The sequence below is a fragment of the Odontesthes bonariensis genome, chromosome 5 (genome assembly GCF_027942865.1).
Source record: "Odontesthes bonariensis isolate fOdoBon6 chromosome 5, fOdoBon6.hap1, whole genome shotgun sequence".
NCBI classification, from domain to species: domain Eukaryota; kingdom Metazoa; phylum Chordata; class Actinopteri; order Atheriniformes; family Atherinopsidae; genus Odontesthes; species Odontesthes bonariensis.
In genome coordinates this window covers 21418895-21442233 of record NC_134510.1, presented here as the reverse complement: position 1 = coordinate 21442233, position 23339 = coordinate 21418895, and the positions used below count along the sequence as shown (strand labels likewise).

The window sequence follows — 23339 nt, the reverse complement described above, 5'->3', positions numbered from 1 at the left end:
GCGCGGAAGGTGCGCTTACGTACCTGCACCAAAGATGGCGCTGTAGTGCGTCTGCGCGGAGCAGAAATATACTTCACAATCTTGTATAAAATACGAGAGTGATGCTAGTTGGACTACCCAATAATAAAAAAAAAATAATAATGACCTGCTTCAGCACACTGTGCCCAGCAGACCCTAAAGCGACCTTGTTTTCAAAGAAAGGAGCATGGCATCGAGCGGTTCATAGGGGACTTCTCGTTTATATAGTGGTGTGATCGGGGTTCAATGAGGAAAAAAAAAAATGTTGTGGGAAAAGTAGCCAATTCATTAATAAATACCGTAATGATCCAACCATCCAGATTGACCTTCTAGGGGAACACACTTATATATTTTCCCTCCCCCTCTCCTTTCTCATCTCCTGGAGCCACATGACAAACCACACTTTCAGCTCGACTCGCTTTACTGTTTTATTTGATGTCAAGTACATGAAAAAAGAACAACAACAAAAATCCTTTAAAACAAGTAAAACCCAGTGTTAGTAGTTCACATTTTCGCCAGCAGGTGAAATGATCCTTTTCACCATACACAGCCAAGCAAGAAATTGAAAATATAACACCCCCGCCCCAGTACCATTTTTGTCGTTCCAAGTGGTTCACCTATCTGGGTTGCTGGACAATTACACCGTATCAAAACCAGTCCTCCCACACACGCCGTCACCTCTGTGACTCAAGTAAATACCATCTTCCTCCAGTTTCCCTGCAGGGTTATCAGATCCTGGGTCCTACATTAGGGTCAGCTTCATTTTTCACAAACAAGCCCTGCAGAATTCTTTGCACATCGCTGTTAAAATCATTACTGCTGTGTCCGTAAAGGGGTACATCTTGATTTGCATTTTGTTTTATTTATTTATTTATTTATTTTTTTTTTTACAGAAACCAAAGAAGGGATGGCCTACTTCAAATCACAGCACAAGGCTTTATGGAACACACTGCCAATGAGCAACTTCCCCCCATAGACAGTCGCCACAGACGAGCCTCTGATCACATTTCCGTCGTCGGCATACACCTGAGTCACCACCGGCTGATCCGAGTGAATGTTCTGGATGCGGATGACCTGCAAGCACATCGGAATCATCACGAAAGAGAAACAAACAGCACAGACACATTTCTACTTTACGTAATAGTGTCTAAATACTTTTACGGGAAGAGACAAACCTCCGATCCGGGCGGGTCTTTGGGGTCGAACATGAAAACCTTCGCTGCGTTGGGGTGACAGCCCAACCACAGGTCACCGGTTTCAGGCTCAACTTCAACATTGTCGCAGAGTGAACCCAAAGCCACGGACTGGTGAGGTGCAACAAGCAAAGTTACCGTTATACACTCCACAAAGTGTTCGGATTGCATCAAATGTTAATTTCTCCTTCACCAGATTTAGGCGCCGTTTACTGAATGCGGAAAAATCTAGAAGCCGACTGATCTGCAACATTTTAGCAACATCACCTTAAGTATATTCCCCATTTAAGTTTGCTTATAAATAGCTTCTCCAAAGCAAATATCTCTGAAACAAAAAGGAACCAAACCACACTAGTAGTATGGAGACGTGTGTTTACAGCAGTTGCAGGTGACGTGGCTGAATATTGCTGATCGCGTGAATTCGTGTCACTGTTAACGCTGAAAAAGCTTACAATAGTGCCAGTTAGGGCTCGAATAGTTTAGGTTGACCTTATGGAATATGACCACCGATTCATATTCATATAGAACACAAATGTACTTAACTAGATTTTCTATTATTTTCAAGCCACTTCAGTTAATGTGGCACGTCATATGCAACTGTACAATGCAACTGCAACTCCATGTGGTCAGATGGCAGTGGCCCGTTGTTATTGATTAAGCAGACGAGGCTACGGTGGCCATGCTATTTTTGGCGTTTGATAATCTGCGGTTTGTTAAGCACATAACCAAACGCCTGAAGGCAGGGAGAGCAGCTCTTTACAACCCTCCTTGATCTCCAGGAGCATTCGCTGGCCTTGCCTCGTCGATAAAGATCAAATCAAATACATCCACTTAAACGATGGCACTTGATTATAGAAAATGGTTTGTTCTGATGGAGTAGCAGAATTCATACATCATTTTCACGAACATCTGAACTGTCATACTGCTGAGCTTTACCTTCACAGAAGACAGTGAATTGTCTTGTTTCCGCTCCAACACATGCACGTCGTGGCCGAATAAATCTACCACGTATAAGTGCCTGTGAATGAGAAACCACATTCAAATGAAGAAATTATACGCAGATATATATATCTGCTGGCCAGGCCTGCAGGGTCATTCTTACCGTTTGTCCCGAGAGATGTTAATTCCATTTGCGAAGTAATAACCCTCAGAGACCACTTTTACCTCCTCAGGACTGTAGTACACCACATTAGTCCAGGGCTGAAGCAGAAACATCTCCGAGACTTTGAGGAGTGGGTGGGAGAAGTAGTGATCATTGGTGGCGTAGAAGCTCTCCACTCCCACAGCGACGATGTCATTTACACTGGAAGGAGAAAAAAAAAAAAAAAAAAAAAAAACACAACAGAGTTCAAGAAGTCGGTCACACTCAGGCGATCCCGGACAAAAAAAATCAATTTAATTGGGTATAATTAAACATGTCACCTGTGGAGCAGTTCATGTTTTATGGTCTTCAGATGCACGAGGGAAAGTTCGTCCTCCATCATTTTGAAGAGCTCAACCTGACTTTCGTGTTGAGGGTGATTGACAACGAACAGGTACACTGTGTCATCTGACAGATGATGAGAAACAAGGAAAATGCAGCACAACAAGAACATGAAATACCAAGCTGACATTGAGGGCCTTTAACTGCTGCATTCTGTTGTTGCACGAACATCTCAGGGCAGAGGGTGTGATGTGAAGACTTTAAACCCCTCTGGGGTAACACAGCCACACCCAAGAAAGAGTAAACACCCCCCCCCCCCAGCAAAAACAGTTTTGTCTGCACGCTCAGGCGAGCTCATATTCACCAAAAAAAACCAAAACAGTTTTCAGTACAGGTGTATCGATACAGTCGGGTGTTTACTTGGAATTGTGTGAAAACCATGAGTGAGAATAAGGGTCAGGTGGGAGTAAGAGTATGAGGAAAAGATAAAAAAAAGAATATAATCATTTTTTTGTTTAATTTCCCATTTCAACGATTAAGTCTAAAGTTGGAAAACCATTTCAAGAGCACAGGTGAAATGCTGAAATAAGCTCGCTCCACTTTGCTTTCCCTTCTGAAAAATCTCCGACTGGACTCGTGTCCCTCTGTTTAAGGTCAGCGTCACAGCAGCAAATGCGAGGTGCGAAAACCTCTTAAAACCAGATATCACTTTTGAACAGATAGAATTTAACGCCATCCGTTTGCTACGTCTACCATTTGTTTCATTTCCACAGCTGCGCTCTGTTGAGGAGAAGAGGGGAATCTCGAGGAGTTCCAGCGTGATTGCAAATCAAAGCGTCGGTCTCAGTCTGGAAACATCAGAGCATGAAATCCGGTAATGTCACCCAGCCCTGCTCGGGTACACATTTGCATTGGTCTATTTCCAGGTATGTCAGATTGCAGGAATGCCACCTCGATTTCTGTGGACAATTCATTAAACCAAATTCAAAGCATTTTCTTTTTTTCTTCCCTGCAGACTTGTTTGACACGTATGCAACCACAGGTGAGCCAGAGTTGCTCTTACCAGTCGGATCGGTGTATGCACTGATGCCATGAGGGTTGAATGACTCCAGGTCAAAGTTCAGTGGCATACGCAGCTCCATCGGTTTCAGGCGAGGACTTTCCAGGTCAAGGGAAAAGATTTTCCCGGGTACATCTGAAGATGGCACACCAGGGTACTTGAGCCCCTTGAAATATTGAAAATAAAATGCACCGAGTTCAAGAGTTCATGTCAACATTGCATATTTACTCCAAATGAAAACAAATATAACCTTTGATAAAAAGCCGACAGATCAATGCAATGGTCTAGATTTTTTTATTATTATTAATTAATTAATTCTTTTTTTTTTGTGGACTTTCAAGTAAAGTTTGGGCAGTTTTTAGTGGCTTTTTTTTTTCTTCCATCCGGATAGAATTTAAGTGGATTAAACAAATACTACAACGTTAAAGTTGAGTGTATGCACGACCATTTAAAATTAGTGTGATAAAACAAGCTTGTTTCGTTTGCATGACCATATTACATTCCAGCTGTGCCTGCGTTTTCCATTAAAAGTCTGTTCAACCTCCTGAGGCTTACATTTTGTTGTGCAACTACCTCAAATACCTACAGTGCTGATGAAGGCAAGCCCATTTTCAAGGATGGTTATATCCTCCGACCCATAATCTGAAAAAAAAAAAAAAAAAAAAGAAGAAGCAATCGTTGCACAGTTGCTTTAACATTTTTTTTTAAACGTGCCCCAGAGTTTTTGGCTACATTTTTGGTTGGAGCGTTGCTTACCCAGACTTTTTAGTGCAACACAGTTGGGGAGATGATTCTGAGACACCTCCCTGAAAGCGAGGGCCCTTTTTCTGCAGTGTTTTTTTTACACACATTTGTTACATAAGAGCGAGTGGCACCACAAACTTTTTGGCACATTAAAAACCTTCAAAACAGACGTGCCAAACATAGGCGAATAGCTTTAAATGCAGTTGCTTTCAACATTACCTAAAGTTGAGAATCCTCTCTCCAAGCAGTATCGACAAAGCTGCTATTATAATCGCAATAATGGCCACTTTGCCCATTGTCAAACCTCTAAAGTTGACGATTAAATCTTTCCGACTGGAGCAGCGCGAGGCAAGTCACTGCAAACTGAAAAAAAAAAAAAAAAGAGTCAATGCAAACACAACAAGTGCTGCGTTCAAACCTGTCGGACACAATTTCACTAATCGTATCTGACTTAAGAGCAGTTTGCTGGATATCAGGATTTACAACTCGTGAAAGGTATAACTATAGGGACCTAAGCGAACCCAGGCGGTCACTGAAAAGAAGCAAAATGACCAAACAGTGACGAAACACTACCCAAAAAGACCACAATAACTAGAAACAGTCTTAAACAGGTCTAAAATATGCAAAAAGCAACAGAGGACAAAGGGACATTTCATGCGCGTCATGAAGTGTCTTATAAACTCATGTGAACAAAGGAGGATGGGGTGAGGGGGGCCTCGTGACACATAACTGTTATCAGATCGGGATTCAATTTGCTCCAGACCTAGATTCACAATCTATTGTGAATTGACCTTTGCTCTTTCCGTAGTTTTAATCTGTGTAAGCACTCACCGTCGGACATCAAAGCACCGCCGTGCCTGAGAACGAGCACAGGCAGATGCTCGCCAGCAGACATGAACGGCAGTTCCCTCTTCACAGTAATGTCCACTGCGTGCCTCATGTGTGCACGCAGTTTAAATCTGTCAACCCACCATGGAAAAGACAAGCTCATTTTTTCCCCTGGTATGCAGACTTAAAAGTACTTACAAGTATGCGAGTCATGCAGACTCACCCTCCCTCCCCCCCGAGGTGGATTTTACCAACAGGAGCGAGCGAGTGCATTCTGAATGTGGTTCTCTGTAGGATGTCGAGCTTTTTCTTCCTCCTAAGACAAATGCGCACACTGTTGATGTGTCCTCGTGGAAGAGTGGAGTTGCAGCCACAAATGTTGCCCCTCGACAAATATCGACTAGAGCACTGTGCATCGTTGGGTGATAAAGTGCTTGTGGAAGAAAGAAAAAAAAAAAAAAAAAAGCCCTGTGCGACACACACTGTCTGAGCTTCCCTGCCATCGACGCAACCGGCCAACAATGGGGTGTACTCAATAACATGTGGCGCCTGCAGAACCCTGTTTAAATTGTTTATTTTTGAAGTTGTTTTTCCGTAGGTGATGACTCCTCCCAACATAAAACAAAAAGGTTACAAAATTGTCTATGTAATCAAAATCATGTGTAAGAGACTTCATAAAAAACAAACATGGACACATACATACACATACAGAAGTGAAAGTAACATAAAGTTGGCAAACTATTGACCCTGTGAAACTCAGCATTGGGTGCATGCAACCTGACAATAACTGTAGAATATCTACAAAAGTCCAATTAAAGAATGATAGCATCTAACAACTTCAAAACACCAACAACTCCTGCACATTACATCGTGTGCAACCAGCGAACACTGTTAAGCGGAGGGGAGGGGAGGGGAGGGGGGGGCACACCAGATTCCTGACTCTTTGTTTTGTGAAGTCGCGTGAAGGTTCACAGTGTAATACAGCAGGATCCCCATCAAACAGTTTCAAGCAAGACTGTATATTTGGAACATACAAAATAAATTTTATTATCCATTCTCTTTATGTCTACATCTTATTAGAATTTCTAGACAATGGCATCGTCAAATAACACACCCAAATTAACTCTAATAAACCTGACAGGTGCAACAACACATTTCTGTCAAGTCCAGGTGTCATATAACTGAATGTGAAAAGCAATTTTTAAATCTTCTTCTTTGTTATTTTTCAACATAAAAAGGGGAGCCATGGTCCCTGGCCAGCAGTGAGAGCGAGGCAGGACATGGCCATGAGCACACGTTAAACACAGGTAAGGAAGTGGCTTCAGGGCTGGGCCCCGGTGGCGGCGGGGACTTGTGTGGCCAGAGTATTGGGGGCAGAGATGACGGGTGATCCAGCAATGTTGGCCATCGGCTGTGAGGAGGACATGGAGGCGATGCCTGAAAGAGAACGAGGGGCTCGTTACTCATTTGGAAAAGGCCACAAAGATACAACTTCCTCTGCCGTCTTCGTCTCATTTAGCAAACACAGGAGCTAACGCCTCAGAATTTTTTTAATGGCAAAAGACGGAGAGGCGACAACTTGGAAAAAAATAAATAAATAAAGACAACTCACCGGCCATCATACTCGAAGAGCTGACTGGAGTGGAGCTGGCAGCCATCCCGCCAGGAGTGGCCCCCCTTCCCTGATCTTTGACGATGGGAACTGAGAGCACAGGCGGGTGTGAGCGCCTCATGAACCCCAACGCAAAATGCCTGACAACAGTCGCGCCGCTTAAATGCGGCACAACGCGCAGCGAATTCTGGCACAAAATAAGGCGAAGCGGCACACTTACAGAAGTAGGGATGATCCATGGCCTCTCTGGCCGTGAGGCGAGCTTGATGGTCATAGCGCAGCAGTTTGTCCAGGAAGTCTAGGGCCTCTGTGCTGACTAGGTGCTGGTTCTCGCTGTGCACAAACCTCTCCCATCTTTTGCGGGAATGTCTGGAATTGGGGATGGGAGGAGGGGGGGATAAATAAATAAAAATCAGTCCGAGCAGATGAAGAAAGGCCAAATGTTGCTCAAAACATCGAGCGGAAGCTTCATCAGGGGTCAGTTGTTTTTTTTTTTACCTCCCCAGAATGTCATTGAACCGTGGATCCAACTCGATGTTGTACTTGTCGATGTAGTCGTACAGGTCCTCCGTGCCGAGCACTTTTGCAATTCGCACAAGCTGCAAGTTCGGAGAAACAATTGGACAGTTGGAAAAATAAAATAAAAAGTCATCATAAGGCACACAGCATTTCACATGCTCAGTTTGAAGCTTTTCTGGCCTTCCATGCAGTGCATCAGTGCTTCCATCAACACACTCGCACGCATCGTTTTCTTCTTATTAAAAATCAAAATTCTAATATGTTCGGAATTATTTTGGTAGTAAAAATAAATAAATAAATAAATAGGCAAGTCAAAGTCGAATTGGTTTTGAAAATATATTTAGCATCGGACGAAGGAGGCCTCACATCTGGCCTGGGCTGCCTACTTTCAGGCCCTTAAAAGAAATAACAGGCATGCAGGTGCTCGTTCTGCTGACTTATCACTCGCGCCAAAGGCCTACGTAAATGTTCAATGAATAATTAATGACGTCCAGGTGGGGAAAAGTACGCAACAGTCCACTGCATGGCAATATGTCAAAGCGGCCGGCCCTACGAGCAGATGAGCTGCGCTGTACAGGATACGCCGAGTTGAATTCAAAAGGAGGAGGCAAAGAGAAAAATGACAAATATAATATCGAATCCTGATGCATTTCTCCCATCGCTCTTTGGTAACTTGATACAGGTTTTTTTTTTTATTATTATTTGTAGCGTAACTTGCACACTCACATGCACAGTCTGACATCACCATCCTGTAGTTACAGATTCCATTTTAATTACAGCTAAAGAGCTCTTCATTCAACAACCGTAACTTCAGTCTTCTATTCGGTGTCGCATGTTTTCCTCATCTCCAGGGGATAACCGCTCTATGGCCGTGTTTGACGACCAAGAACGTGCCATCATTTTCAAAGAAAAAAAACGAGGAGTTAAAAAGTCAACATTTGTTATAGTTCATCCAAAACACTCGGCCTCTTACAACTGGCGGCCACAGAACAAACCCGCGCAAATAATCCTCATTCTGGTGGGGACAGAGAGCCCACAACAACACGACTCAGCCCGCAGACTGTACAAAAAAAAAAAAAGACTTATGACTCGTGTCCACTCGCACAGTATCACATTTATTTCGTGCCCACTTTTCCTCACACTCGGTGCACCAAACAACCCGAGGAGCTACTAATGAAGAAAGCCCCCCTCGGCACTGCAACTTTTGAGAAATAGTTTGGAAAGAAATGACCCAAGAACCGCCCCCCCCAGTCCGGCGGCTTTAGTTTGAGGAGACAGATGTGGCCGTATAAAACTTTTAAAAATAGCTCAAAACACAGCCGTCTCCCGGCGACAGCATTTCGTGTCCACGTTCGTACCTGATCGTAATTGTCATGACCGTGAAAGAAAGGTTCCTTCCTGAAGATCATGCTGGCCAGCATGCAACCGAGGCTCCACATGTCCAGGCTGTAGTCATACATCTGCAAAGAACAGAGAGGGTAACCGGCATGAGCTGCTTTCTTACTTTAAAATAATATAATAATAATGATAAATGATCTATCGAGCTAAATGCGCCGCTGTCTTCGCCCTCACCTGGTAGTCTACCAGCAGTTCAGGTCCTTTGAAGTACCTGGACGCCACTCTCACGTTGTACTCCTGGTTTGGGTGGTAAAACTCCGCCAAACCCCAGTCGATGAGACGGAGCTGAAAACGACGAGCTCATTTTATTTCAACGTCCGCAAGCGAGCCGGTACAAAGACGCGGCGCGAGAGCAAATCCGCATGCGACACCCTACCTTTCTGTGTTCGTGATCAATCATTACATTGTGTGGCTTGACATCTCTGTGCATTATCCCCATACTGTGGCAATAGTCCAGAGCCTGCCAGTCAAAAAGAATAATTAAAAAAAAAAAAAAAAAAAAAAGTTGATTTGTTTTTCTTCCTCTCCTTCCTTTTTTTTTTTTTTTTTTTTAACTTTTAGATGATGTTGAAACTACAAACGGCCTGTCCAGTCGATTGCGTTCAACACATCATGCGTCAAAATGAACAGAAATCGGGCTCTTTCTCACCTTTAAGATTTCATACATGTAGAACCGTATGTCAAAGTCCGACAGAGTCTGATACAATTGCTGTGGAAAAAAAAAAAAAAAATGAAGACATTTAAGAACCATTAGAAATAACTGCTGTCAGCTAAGCCGAAACAAAAAAACGAATAAATCGGTCATCACCTTGAAGTCTGTGTTGTTCACGTGTTCGAAGACCAGAGCTGGGGTTCGGGACTAAGAGGGGAAGAAAAAAAAAAAAAAAAAAAAAAGGTGAGTCCAGGTTTAATGTTTGACACGTAGGCAGAAGACCTGGACCTTTAAACAGTTTAAAAAAAAAAAAAGGAGTCAAACATTACCACAGGATCCTTGACGATATCTAACAGCGAGATGATATTTGGGCCACCTCTCAGATTCTCCAGGATCTTTATTTCTCTCTTGATTTTCTTTTTCTTGACGGGCTGTGAACAGAGACAGTTCGGTGGGCTCGCGTCAAATCACAGCAAAAAGAGAGCGAACGACTATCTCTCGCAGGGCAGGATCTTTCGATCCTTTACCTTTCGGCCAGCTACATACCTTCAGTATTTTGACGACCACTTTTTCATTGTTTGTGATGTTTATGGCTTCAAACACTTCGCTATATTTGCCTCTTCCTAGTTTTCTGACGAGCTGATAGTCGTCTTGGTTCCTAGCAGAGGGAAAAAAAAAACAATAAAAAAAACATCCCTTAATTCTGACACGGCTCACTCAATAAAAACTAAACCAACTATTCCCTTTTTTTTCCCCCTTACCCCCATTCAACAACGTGGGACTCATAGTCCCAGTATTCCCGAGGTCTCTGTGTGTTTACATCGGGGTAAACTCGAGAGCGGCTTGGGACAGGGCCAGACATATTCTGCACAGGATAGTCTCTAAATTTCCTACAATGTGGCAAAAAAAAAAAATTAAAAACATTCAAATCAAAACAGCACAAATTCACTTTTTTTTTTGGAACAGCATCACATATATTAAGCATTACGGGTACCAATTTAGCACATTTGCATTACAGAACATCCCCGGCAGCAGACATTTAATATACAGTGATCTTTGAAGATGCAAAAACGGTACAATACCTGGGAGGTTTTCTCCAGGACAATGGTGACAAATGAAGTGACAGGAGTGGCTGTGCTGCCTCTATGGTACGAAAGCTAAATGGACATACAGAGATTACGTGAACCCAAGTTCAAAACAATCCTGTGCAATCTTCAACCGTTGTGTGCAGAGCTGAGCGGTGAATATTGGGAAAACACTCAGATATTTCGTACTGAGAGTGTAATGTCCCACAATGAAATAAATAAATATAAAAATATAAAAGATGTGCTCCCCCCCTCTCTCCTTTCCCATTTCCAGTGGCAAGTCATAATACAGCCTCATGTTTTAAGGAAAAGCAAAAACACACACACGTATATATATATAGACTTAATTCCACAAAACTCAAGCAAAACTACACAATTGGTGCATGATGTGTTTGCATATGACGACGTATGAAAGGGAGAAACCTTGGTGTTAAAAAGGGGCATCCAACCAGTCTAATCAGGAGGTACAGGGTTCAGTACAGTCATCACTGGGGGCTACAACAAGTACCTCCTGTTGGAAAAGAGGCAGAAAGTAGGTTGATTAAGATCAATAGAATCAATTAGGCAAACATTAGCAAAGTGTGTGAGCCAACGCACGCCATCCAATAAAGCTAATGCTAATGAGGTTGTATTAAATAAATACAGTCACGGGTTGCATCCAATCGCTAAAATGATCTCTCTAGCAAATGACTGTCGTTCAAATTGAAAGCTGTTTGCCCGCTTGATACTTTGATGATAAAGGTGAGGATATGCACAAACCCACTGTGGCCCACGGCCTGCACCGGGGCGAGCGGCTAGCTAGCAGGCGAACCGGGAAGCTTGAGGGGGGGGGGGGGGGTGCTAACTAGTTAGCATTAGCTCGTCAATAGCAGAGTGAAAAGCCGGCTGGAAAGTCACAAACAGCTCTCGGCTACACTACGAGACAGTAACTGAATAAAATAAACAGTTTGAGTTAAAATAATAAAATCTCAACCAAGGCGTCATTATGTATATTAAAATATACACCAAGCTTCGAATATACATTTATATTTCCTAAAGCTAAAAAGTGCTAAGCTAACAAGCTAAGGGAGTGAATAGGCTGGTTGCTGGCGAGGCAACTGGCTGACAACGCCTTGAAAAAACATCCTACAAACACCGTGATCGAGCAGCAAAACGATCCATCGGCTTGATTACATATTCTCGGATTTCCTTCACACGGAAAACACTCAGCAGCGGTTCTGGGACGACGACGATTTGCGATTAAATAACACGATTACCTCTCAGCGTTGTTGGGACGTCAATATGGCGATGCTCGAGATCAAGAGCTTAATGCGAACAGCCTCTCCAGCAGAGGGCGCTCTCCTTTTTCTTTTTTCACGGGGAGATTCGAGCTTCCTCTGCCCCCAACAGGTTTATTTGAAAAAGGAAACTTTTTGATCGACGTGAATGTGCATACGCAATGTCAGCTGTAATAAGTGTAGTGGTGCCCAGAGAACTAAATATAACCGTAAAAACTAACCCTAACCCTGTTTTTTTTTTTTTTAATCGTAAAGCTGCACCCAATATTAGAAATACAACACGTTAAGAGTACTTATAAAAGGGCTACTGGTATTTGCACGTTGACTTGTATTTTCTGCTTCTTGCCATCAAGGATCAGTGTGAAATAAATGCCTCCTCGACCTAACAACCCACCCAAAAAAGTGAGTCGGAGGCAAAGGAACAAAAGGCTGGAACGAAATTATGATCAGTTTTTTTTTTTCTTTTTGCATGATTAAGAAAAGTACACATTGGACTGCAACACACTATAGAATGTAATGCCCATCAGAAGGGATTTGGAAGTGGGTATACTTTGTGATGACTGAAAAATAAGTGGGTACAAGACTCTGTATGCCTGCGTATGCCCTGCACTACACTGCTGGGTAATCTTTATCGTTATTATTAAATGGATCATATGTTTAATAGAAATATACCTCCAAACTGTTTGCTCCACAAGTATCCCGCAGGCAACTTCAGACCTCAAGATTTATGTCAGGAGATATAGCAGATGTGACTGAGTGAAATTCTTTAAATGTTTAAATACAGTAGAAATAAATGGGGTGCACATATAAGATTGTATATCAAATAGCATGCCCAGATTACAGTCTTGCAAGATGTCTCTTTCAGAGGCCATTTCTCTTCAACCTGCTGCAAGGAGAGTTGGGATACTGTGTGAAATGAATGTGTAAAATCACTTACACCACATGCTTAGCCGAGAAGAATACAAACACAACGTACTGCGTGTTGAAACTGAGAAACTAAGAAACTGTGATGGGGACAACGTAACTGACAGGAAAAATATGATGGTCAATGGTCCAAAAGCAAACGAACAAACAAAATAATCTCTGTTTTGGATTTCCTCTTCTGCGGTCCGTACTATTTTTTGGGTTGGCTCCAAACAAGGCAGGAAAACAATTTCCTTTTTTTGAAATGTGTTGGAATATGTTGCCTGTATAAAGTTGAAGATGAACGTATACTTTTAAGAGTGCTTCTTTGTTTTTAACATGTGACATGTTGTCTTTTTATTCATTTGGATAAGGTCCTTATTATAATGGCATGCTGTTTTTATTTCCATTTCACACAGACGCAGGATCCCAGTTCTTTTTTCAAAACTACAAAGGGTGTTTGTCAGGCAAAACACAGGGCTACATTTAATAAATGGACAATGGTAGAATAATGATAAATACCATGCGTGGTCTGTTGCATTATTTAAAAGGTTGCCTTATCCATAGAGAGAGCCAAAGGAACTTGCTACCTGTAATTAGCAGAAAATAGAGGGTAAGACCAGTCACTTTCATGAGTCTGGATGTTAAAAATGATTTAACTGAAATGAGTAGGCCTTTGTAAACTGACCAGCAACTAGTAAAGCTGTTGCTCCTCAGCACACAAATCACACATTGTTCAACACACAGGTGTGCTTGAACCAAAACACACAATCTTTGACCAAAACTCAGGTTGATAAACCCTGCAAGACTCTATAATTAACTGGAGTAGGAACCTGATGTGGCTGCACATAAAAGCCCAACACCCTTTCTGACAAACAGTGCAGACTGCTGGGGACTAACAGTCAGCAATGATGTCGTGAGTTTCAGATGTGTTTTTTTTGCGTTTTCTGTGTTGACATACAGTTGAATCACTGGCCGCAATGAGATGTGCCAACAAAAATGGACACAAATGTTTCTTATTTGTTTCAGCTTCGCGTTTTGCCTACTACTGCTTCCGTTTGCTGCTGCGGAGGTGACAGCCCCAGTCAGAGGTAGGAACACTCACTTTTTCGAAACCTTCTTAAATGGGCCCAAAGGAATAACATTTGGTCTCGTTCTTTCTTTTCAAGCCCAGAGACTAAATGTGTTGAGCTTTCTGAACGGTGAGATTTTCTTTAATATTTCCAGTGTGGTTTATGGTTTGAAAAATGATGCTGTTCCAAATGGTCGCATGCTGTGTTCATGTCTATTGGTACAGATGCACTTTGTACAACTACCGACAAGACCGCACCTGCAGAAATCCCAGGTTGGCAAATGTAAATGTACTGAGAGAGATTTTTTTTTTTTAAACTGGAAAGTGAAGTTATTGTTTCAGATCCTCAAAGCACTTTTGGTTCCCTAAGGACACAAATGTAAGATACAAATACAAAAATACAACAGAAACGCTCATATGTTGAAATTGCAGTTGATCATTCACCTTAATCTTCAGAGTAAAACCTTAATGCACACGCTCTGCGTTATGTGATTGCTCAAACCCCCCCGGTGATTCTCACTGTAAATATTCCGATGTCTGGAGCACACAACAACCCTCCAAAACCAATGATAGAGCAAGACTCTGAAGGTACACTTTCTTTTCACAGTGATTAAAGATTAGAAAAATGGCGCATGAATATATTCATTCTGGCTGACTAATGCACCTCTTTGATTTACCTATTGCTGATTGGTTTGGTTTTGCACCTGTTACCCATGAAAATACAACTAAGCCACTGATTTTATTTTGAATAACAACAAATTATACCCTCACAGATTTGTCTGAGGCAGAATCTACCGAGAGTTTGCACAGTAATGGATTTCCAGGTATATGTGATTTGTATCTTAAACAAGTTTTTGGACAAATATTCAGTTTGACAGGAATTAAATAAACACGTGTCTTCATTTTTCAGGATAAATGTCAGCTGAAACTTTGTTTAATCAACAACCGTCACTGTTCTCAGATTTGCATTCAAAAGACCTTGACAGCCATGAAGTTAGGGTTCCCGAAGCTGGGGCAAAGGAGCAGGCTTCACTGAGGAAGACAGTGGGAGTGGACGGAGACGACACACAGTGGATGGATCTGACCAGCAGACTGGTCCAGGACCATTAGAGCAAAAAGCAAAGCAGGATCCGGGGGGAGCTGCAAGCAAGTGGAGGGCAAAGTGATCAGAATGGTGAAGAAGGAATGACGCTGAAACCTGACCGTGCCAGTCAAAGCACAAATCTGCAAAGACGAGCTAAACCGGGAATGACTGATAGGATGGCTCCATACCGAAGCAGAGAGACGCTGGATCGGGATAGTTTGGAGGGAAAGAACAGCAGACTGGCTGCAGTGGGCACCAGTAAACATGCAGACCATGATGGTACGACTGAATTCTATATTGCACAAGACTCAACTCACTATATTCCAGGAATAACTGTGTAAAGCAAACAATCAGGTTGTACAATTGATCTTTAATAATCCCACAAAAACCAGAGAGTACATCAGCTCTGAAATGAATCCATCTGGTGAGAAGAGGTTTCTGTTCCTCAAGTGAATATCAAAAATACAGAAACTGGTCAACGATGCACAAGGCTCTCCACAAAGATTTGTCATTTCTTGTGATCCTCCTTTTCTTTCTTTTTTTTTTTTTGTGCTTTAACACCTCCAGAGCCCAGAAGCCTCTCCGTTCCAGCCAAGAGCCGAGCTGCCCGATGATCATATGTGAGGTCTGTCCCCTTTGCATTTGAATCACACAAAGTGTTCTCTGCACGTGTCGCCAACCACCGGGCTCGCTTTAAGAGCGAGATGAGGCTTATTCAAAGTCCTCAGGTTTCGTCTAACAATAGGATGAAACCACTTCCTACGTCTTGCTCCTCCTTGATTTTATATTTAACAGTTCTTCTTCCCCTGTTTTTTTTGTTTTTTTTTACAAGGTTATTTCTTCATCAAAATGAGTCAGAAGCCTCCATCTGTTGACTCATCAGGCGCAGACAAGTGGCCTCCAAATAAAGTTGCTCTCCGAGATTTTTTCCTCCATCCAAATACAGAGATTAATATGCCTTTTTGCTGTTATCTGATCATGTAGGCTAATAGAAGAAATAAAGTGATTCTGGTTGAATTTTGCGTTGCGTGTTAAATAAATAAAGCTGCCAGAGGATGTTACTGGTATGACAAATGTCTGAAATAATCAGATAAGAGCAGAAGTAACCACTTTGACGACTTCGACCAGATTTGGTCTGAGCCTGAAATTAGTTTTACAGATTTAATACATAATTAGTTCGATACAAATTCTACATTTCAAGACAGCTTAAGATTCACAGAAGCATGAATACGATGCAGTAAATGTTACACCTGGCACATTACACTTCATATAATCTTACTTGCTAAATATTCACATAGACAATGGACATGACGACTCACAATTTTGCTGGACTATATGTTGCAAAGCAAGATGCGCGTTGAGGATTATTCCATCTGATCTGCTTGTGAATCTTATAGTTTTACGGGTTCTTTTTCGAGAGTGTCAATTTCTAAAGTGCTCAAGCTCACTGTACACATCTGACTGGGCTCCGTGTAACTCCTAAAAGAAAAATCAAAGCAGTCCATCAATGCAGCACAGAAACGTCTCATTTTTATATTTGATTTCTTTTCCAGACTTAACAGCAGTATTATTTTACCTGGTAAGGAGACTCTGTGATTTCTCTGGCCATTTTCTTTGATGAATTCAGATTTCTTTTACCTGTTCACATTTGGAATAATTGTCAAGTTACTGCCCACTGGCCAGACCACCGCTCAGCAGGCTAAAAACAAATTAGCAGAAGTGCACATTCTCACCGTCATGAGAGTCCCGTTCCCTTCGTCTCCTATGGTGAGTTGCAAAGCAGAACAAAGAGGCAACGATGAGGATGGTCAAGATAATATCGGAGGCAATGATCCCAATTACAGACCCCATGCTTATCAGGTAACAGGAGCCACATTCTGTGGGACAAAATGAAAACACAGGATTTGAAACAAAAGCAAAACATCACTCTGCAGCAAAAAGGTTGGAGGCAATCCAGATACCTTGCTGTCCTTCTGAGCCTGCAAGACAAACAGTTGAGAAAACGTCAGAGAGTAAACTGACCGTGCCATTGCTGTCATCGTTCTCTGCCAACAAACACGGGACACTCACCAAAAAATGAACCCACGATACAGAGAGCGTCAGACATCCTAAAGCCGGCCTCACGTCGAGGTGGAAAGGAAAGGGAGCGGCTGAGGGCCACCAGTCCTTCTGTTCTCCTTCAAACAGATCTGTTGCCGCACCCAAAAACAAGATGCTGGAAGCCTTTGAAGGGAGGGTTTACAGATGAAGAAGTGTCCACAGCCGAAATTGTCAGTGATGCGGAGGTTTGTGACTGTGATGGGAGGAGGAGCCAGAGAAAGTAGTTCACTGTGGGAACAGGAAGTTGGTGTTGGTCTCTTTTGTGGCCCATTAAAGGGAGGATTTCTTTGTCTCATCTGAAAAAAAAATCTCTCATTTTGTATATTCAGTTCACTGGATTTAGGCTACCTTTTTGGCCTTTGAAACATCTAATTTTGCCCTCGTCGGTTTCATTACACCTACAGTTTCTGCTGAAATACGATTGCATCTCCAAAAAAGAGCATTTCCTCATGACCTGTGGTTTCGTGCAGGCGGGTGGCCACTGTCACTGTTAGGCTGTATGGCTCTAACCACAGGTTTATTCGGAAGTGATGCTGCTCTGTCCACGGAAACAACAACAAAAAAAAGTACACTTTCATAGTCTTTGTCGAGGAGTCAGCTATGTTTCATAATGTTAAACATTAATGATGAATGTGTGAAACGCAGCACAGGTATACTGAGCAGCCATACATAGAAATCATCTCCATTCATACAGCCTTCTCTGTTTTTAAGTGTTCACTTCATCATTAATTAGAATGAATCCAACTCTTTTGCTCAAGTGCTTTACGTCATACTGTTCGTTGGCATACATTAACACTAGATATGAAATCAGCTTGGTTTGCCTCTTGACTGTCGAGATGCTGTAAGCATAGTTATTTTTTTATTAAACTCTATGGAGGTAACCGCTGGAACAATGAAATGAGTGAAATCTTGAAATGAACGGGGGCACGAAGGTTGAATAAAAATCCTATTTGATTGGAAATCTTATCATGTGAGTGCATAGCTTATAGTCTGAATGTTTTGGGGTATTTTAAAAAATCTGATTTGTACTTGCAAAGCACCCTCTAAAGGGATTCTGAAACTAACAAGGCTTTATTATGGTTGATTAGAAATTAATTTGTACCATCATTATAAATAATTAGCCTTAAATAAAAACTTTGGGGTTGCCAGGCTGCGAAATATTAATAAATCTAGCTGCCATTTCTCTTTTTTTCCACCTGGACACTTTACTCTTATGTTTATCATAGGGGTTCACTGAGGCCTCACATGACCTCACATGACCTCACAATTCATGGTATCTTATGTTAACAAATGTATTATGTCTAGGTAAGCTCTTGGCTAATTCCTCACGAGCTAGGTTTTTCTTTTTCTTGAAGCTGTTGTTAGAAATATTGTATCTACTGAGAAGAATTGGCTGGACTTAAACTGGGGATGTTACAGTAAAACAGACAGAGCCTTAAGCCCATAGGCCAACAGGAAACCCCAGGCAAGAGTTCATTTGTAGGAATAAAAGGAGTTTAAGTGAGAAAAATTCTAGCGGAAAGGGAAAACTTCATCTGCCGGTCTCCTCCACAGTATTGCAGCCGCGGCTATTCAGAGACAACACGGGAAGCCGGGCAGCCTCTCCCATTCTCTGGCGAAATTGCTACATCTTCAATGTTAAATTGACGATAAAACAGTTATTCACAAAACACAAGATATGCCCAATACTGCATTTACTTTCATAACTACAACATGTTGTCCTGTAGCTTAATGAAGTGATTTGTTCTGAAATCGCCGCCGTTCACTGAGGAAATCATGTTATGAAGCCGCCACTAACAGCCAGGCTTCCGAGCCGAGGGCTGCCCGGCTTCAGGAGGGGGCGGGAGAGTCAAGTTTTTTTCTACAATTCTAGGTCATCATTGGCTAAATCGACAAAAACTCATCACTTCCGAGACTGCCCGGCGTCTCTGGGGGTAGATTAGATGTGGGCGTGTGAATATGAGGGGCTGTGTCGTGATGATTGGGGTTAGTGTTTGTCCATCATGAGATGTTGTGGCAGCCGAAACTTCAGTCCCAAAGCGGATACGAAAGAGACTGGTTGTCTGTGAAAGTGCTGTCGGAGTTTCACTCATACTTTTAGTTGTTCCTTTCCAGAATTCATGCTGCCCATTCACAAATGTTACCTTTTTTAAGAATACTTACCACCACCATCAAACTCTAAGTATCCATTATGACAGGGAAAAATGCTCAACAGATTCTGATCCAGCCACAGATCCAGCCATTTACAGGCCTTAGATTCGATCATACTTGATTTTGGCCTTGCTGTGTGAATTTTCAAAGTCTATACCTTCTTTCTGTGTATTTGCTGGGCATACTTGTCATACTAGACACAGCTATGTTATAACTAATTCTTTTTAACTTTGCTATCTTCTGCTTTGGGATGGCATGAGCCACTACAACCCTGAACGCGTAATATGGGCTTCCCCTGTTTTAAAAGTCAGCAGCCGCCACTGCAGTATGGTTAGTGAAAAACAGAGCTCTTCCTAAAAAAAAAAGGTCAAGATGTGTGTCGAGATTAAACTTCAGGGCTTTTTTTGTAAAGGTAAGTAGAGACAGCGTGAACATCACAGTGAACATGGAGAGGATAAAGGCCAGACAGACAGTACAGAGATAAAAGAAAAAGTGTTTCTGTCAGCATGTTTTCTGTGTTTGAAGCCGCAGCAGTTTAACCACAGCATCTCATCAACACACTGCAGGACTCAGTGTCGTACCTGATCTGGCCTCCGGTGCTGCACGTTGCTAAAAAAGGTCACTTTTTGGGCAACGATGAATCACATCGAAAGAAACCGAAACAATTAATGAAGCAAACAAACATGTTTTGACGCACGCGAATCGTTGTAGTTTGATATATTTTGGAGAACATGAAAACGCAACTGTTTTTTTAGCATCTCTTAAATGGATTTCATGATTAAATGGCTTGAAATTAAGAATGGCTTGTGTCCTAGCTGCGTCGTTGATTTGCTGTTCCCTTATGAGCCAGAGCACAGCCTCAGAGTCTCAGAGGTTTCTGCTGACTGTTTATGGGTCCCAACTCAAGAATAAAAGCTGTTGGGACTGTTCGTCGGGGCCCAGTGCAGTGGAACATTTCACTACAGGATCTGGAGCACACAGAATTGGTCTCATCTCTCAATTCACTTCTTAACATGACTCTTTAGAATATATTTTATTGTTTACTGTTTGCTTTTATTATATGGTTTATTGTCGATAGAATTTGCATCATCAGCAGTCCTTTTTCATACATTGTGGAATGAGAGGCATAATCAATGTAAGATCAATGTTTGAGCTTTATTTCTTTGTCAGTTCCATGTAGCTTTCTGCAACAGAAGTATTCACGAAGCATTTTCTTCCAAAATTGATAAAAAGTGTGAACCTGAGGACATTTTTCTACTAATAGCCAAGTGCAGACATGCAGTCTAGGTAGTTACAACCAACATTCTATGAATTTGAATAACATTTACACATTCACGGTATGCAGGAGGCCCTTTATAGGCCTTGAAAGTCCCATGAAATGAGCTGTTTGTCTATAACATGCCCTGAACTATCAGTCACCTGCACTTTGCATAGAGGGCGGTGCCTGGCGATTCCTGGGAGCAAATAAAGCTGCTAATAATACCCTGCCTTTGACACATATAAAAAATGCAAAACGTGTTGTCAGTAAGAGTGTAACCATAGTTTTGTTTTTTAAAAAAGAAGGAAAATTAAGCTAATTCTGTAGCATTTTGCTCTCATGTACAGATGGGATCAGAAGAAAGTGCAGGGCAATTCTATGTGGTCTTGCAGTTGGCGCGGACATTCATGTACACCTTGTCAGCTGTAAAGAGAAAGAAAAAGAGAGAAACTATTACTTGAAAATGAGAGCAAGTGTTTCCAGTGTCTTTGTGAATCAACCTCATTATACTCAGAAGCGACACACCGCCGTAAAAAGTTCGGAGGGAGGCAATGAAAGACAGAATAAAGCAACCACGTTCTGTTCTACAGTCGGCAGATTAATCGTCGACAGGTGAGAGTGTCAGGACTGATTATAAAAGGAGCATCCTCTAAAAAAAACAGAATTTACATGTAAGGAGCCGTGTTTAATCACTTTTGTACTTTGGTTCTTCATAATATACAGCGCACTATATTGTGAAAAGATTCAGGGCTGAAAACCACTGTTGGATTCATGTGACCTTCAAGTCCATATAAATGTAACTTGAGACTGTATTTTACAAGGATGAAGTCATATGTCAACCCCTGAGTTCTCTGACAGAAAGACGGTGGACACCGTGGTCAGATGAGTCCATGTCTCAGCTGATTTTGGGAGAAACAAATGTCTGGCTCCGCATGTCTAAGAGAAGGAAACACCATCAAGGCTGTTATCAGAGAAAGGCGCAAAAACCAGTGTTCGTGATGGTATGGAGGTGCATCAACACCCATTGCACGAATGACTTGCATATGTGTGAAAGTAATATCTTAGTATTTGTAATTCTGGATGATTCACAACAGTGTGGTTTCATAGACACAGAGTGCTTGTGACTGGCTGTTCTGGTTGCGGTCCAGATCTGTCTCTTATTGAGAATGTATGGCTCATCATTAGGAGGAGAATCACACAACAATAACCAATAAACCAGGTCGAACAGCTGAGATCTTGTATTAAGCAAGAATGGACACTGATTCCTCTTGTAAGACTGTGACAGCATACTCAGTTTCCAAATAATTAAAAAGTGTCATTTCAAAAACAACAACATGGTGATGTAACACAAGGGTAAACACGCTCTGCTCCAAACCTTTGTTGACTGTGCTGTTGTGAGGACACTGAAAATCATCTCCTTTGCACTTGTTTCTATCAGATAAAGGTTTAAATGCATCATTTTTTGGAAATGAATAAATAATTTCCCCACCTTCTCTGGAAATTGAGGTGTAAGAAAAAACAATCATGGCTTAAAAAAATCAACAAAAAAAAAACACAGCAAGGTATAAAAGAACAGACTAATCTCAGCCCCACAATTTACCATTATCTATCTTCTGACGGCGTAATGTGGCGCACCGGTAGGTGACAACGACGATGATGAGGGTCAGCAACAAATCTGCAAAGACGATCCCCGCTATCGTCCCAGGCTCAATTCTATAGCAAGTCACAGTGCTGTCTGGGAAACCCAGAGCGATAGGCAGACAGCGAATGAGATGACAAAGTGACAAAAATGGAGTGGGATGCTACATGTAAGAGACAAACAAGACGTGGCTGGAAAGAATGATTCATCAGGTCTGAAGTTTCAATGGTTCTGCATTATTGTTGATAGTTTCTAACATTGAAATATCTCTGTTTGTTGTAGGCCACCTACCTGCGAGTGCCACAGACAGGTCTAAGAAGCAGAAAAGAAGATTATATCAAATTTGACACCTTTCTGTTTGGTCTGCTTTTGAAATAGCAAGGCCTCTGCTTGTGAAATTTCTGTCGTGCAGAGTGTTTGTGGTTTTACCTTCCTGTTGAAGACCACCTAAATGCTAAGTGCAGGCTCGGTGTAAAAAGCAGGGAGCTATGAAAAGCATACTTACGGGACAGAAAAAGCAAGGCAACGGTGATGAGCTTTCGATATGCCATTGCTTTGTAAGTCAGATTAATTCTGCTTTGTCTGAAGGAAAAAAAAAAAGAAGAGACAAAACAACATCTCATGTACAATCCTCAGTCATGTAGAAAAGCACAGCCAGGTTGTGTTTTGGTTAACACGCTGCAAATTTCATCATGTTTAATGTCGGCATGAAAGAAAAACTGTCTGAGACTGTAGGTTTGACCTGCTTTCATTTCAACAAACAACACCTCTGTCAGCGATTCATAACCATCTATGTGGGCATTCGAGGGGGGAAAAAAAAGAAATGAAAAGAAAGAGGAAGATCTAAATTGTACATTTTCCCCATAGAACAAAACCATTTAAATATGTCTTTAAAAAGACAGATTAAACTTGATCTAGATTCTGTATTAACCGTTGTAGAAAAGTGTTATTTCGCCTGATAATCCCACTGAACATTCTGAGTCTGAAGCAACATTCGAGACTAACATGAAGAGATTCAACATTTAAGTAGGCAAAAAAAAAAAAAGAAAGAAAAATAGAAAGTAAGATCCTAAAGAAAAGTCCTCATACCTGCTCTGCTTGGGTTCATCTGCCTTCTGCGGGCCAGAAGATGAGCGTATCTGCTTTTTACTTTTGAGGGGCGGCAACAATTTCATCACTTCCTCTGCTGGTTGACACAATGTTGACAATGTTGTGACAGCAGAAAGGTTCCCTTTACGAGTAGCTTAATTCCTATATCCTAGACTGCACAGATTTTTGTACAGCCGAATGCACTTTAATGTTCACGCGGAGAACTGTGTTTAT

The 23339-nt window shown here is 41.8% G+C and overlaps 4 protein-coding genes across 4 annotated transcripts; all 4 read right to left on the bottom strand.

Moving 5' to 3' along the window:
• Nucleotides 1-428: 428 nt before the first annotated feature.
• On the bottom strand, nt 429-5665 carry LOC142379920 (serum paraoxonase/arylesterase 2-like). The gene is made up of 10 exons (XM_075465296.1): nt 5270-5665; nt 4658-4801; nt 4451-4521; nt 4281-4336; nt 3698-3860; nt 2634-2760; nt 2314-2514; nt 2148-2229; nt 1194-1322; nt 429-1092 (listed from the first exon to the last, which is right to left on the bottom strand). The coding sequence occupies exons 2-10, from the start codon at nt 4732-4734 to the stop codon at nt 931-933; spliced, it is 1068 nt and encodes a 355-aa protein (XP_075321411.1). The 5' UTR covers nt 4735-4801; nt 5270-5665; the 3' UTR covers nt 429-930.
• A 159-nt stretch (nt 5666-5824) lies between these two features.
• On the bottom strand, nt 5825-11865 carry LOC142379919 (casein kinase II subunit alpha). Its single transcript, XM_075465295.1, has 15 exons — nt 11789-11865; nt 10956-11043; nt 10530-10604; nt 10209-10337; nt 9994-10105; nt 9777-9878; nt 9604-9654; nt 9445-9504; nt 9172-9255; nt 8970-9080; nt 8756-8857; nt 7377-7477; nt 7099-7247; nt 6879-6968; nt 5825-6703 (listed from the first exon to the last, which is right to left on the bottom strand). The coding sequence occupies exons 4-15, from the start codon at nt 10307-10309 to the stop codon at nt 6588-6590; spliced, it is 1179 nt and encodes a 392-aa protein (XP_075321410.1). The 5' UTR covers nt 10310-10337; nt 10530-10604; nt 10956-11043; nt 11789-11865; the 3' UTR covers nt 5825-6587.
• A 3387-nt stretch (nt 11866-15252) lies between these two features.
• Nucleotides 15253-17121, bottom strand: tyrobp (transmembrane immune signaling adaptor TYROBP). The gene is made up of 5 exons (XM_075466631.1): nt 16939-17121; nt 16830-16847; nt 16602-16745; nt 16445-16506; nt 15253-16347 (listed from the first exon to the last, which is right to left on the bottom strand). Exons 1-5 carry the CDS (start codon nt 16973-16975, stop codon nt 16291-16293), a joined length of 318 nt encoding a protein of 105 aa, XP_075322746.1. The 5' UTR covers nt 16976-17121; the 3' UTR covers nt 15253-16290.
• Nucleotides 17122-20267: 3146 nt separating this feature from the next.
• On the bottom strand, nt 20268-23166 carry hcst (hematopoietic cell signal transducer). Its single transcript, XM_075466630.1, has 5 exons — nt 23106-23166; nt 22522-22598; nt 22308-22328; nt 21978-22112; nt 20268-20800 (listed from the first exon to the last, which is right to left on the bottom strand). The coding sequence occupies exons 2-5, from the start codon at nt 22565-22567 to the stop codon at nt 20754-20756; spliced, it is 249 nt and encodes an 82-aa protein (XP_075322745.1). The 5' UTR covers nt 22568-22598; nt 23106-23166; the 3' UTR covers nt 20268-20753.
• Between the last annotated feature and the right edge of the window lie 173 nt (nt 23167-23339).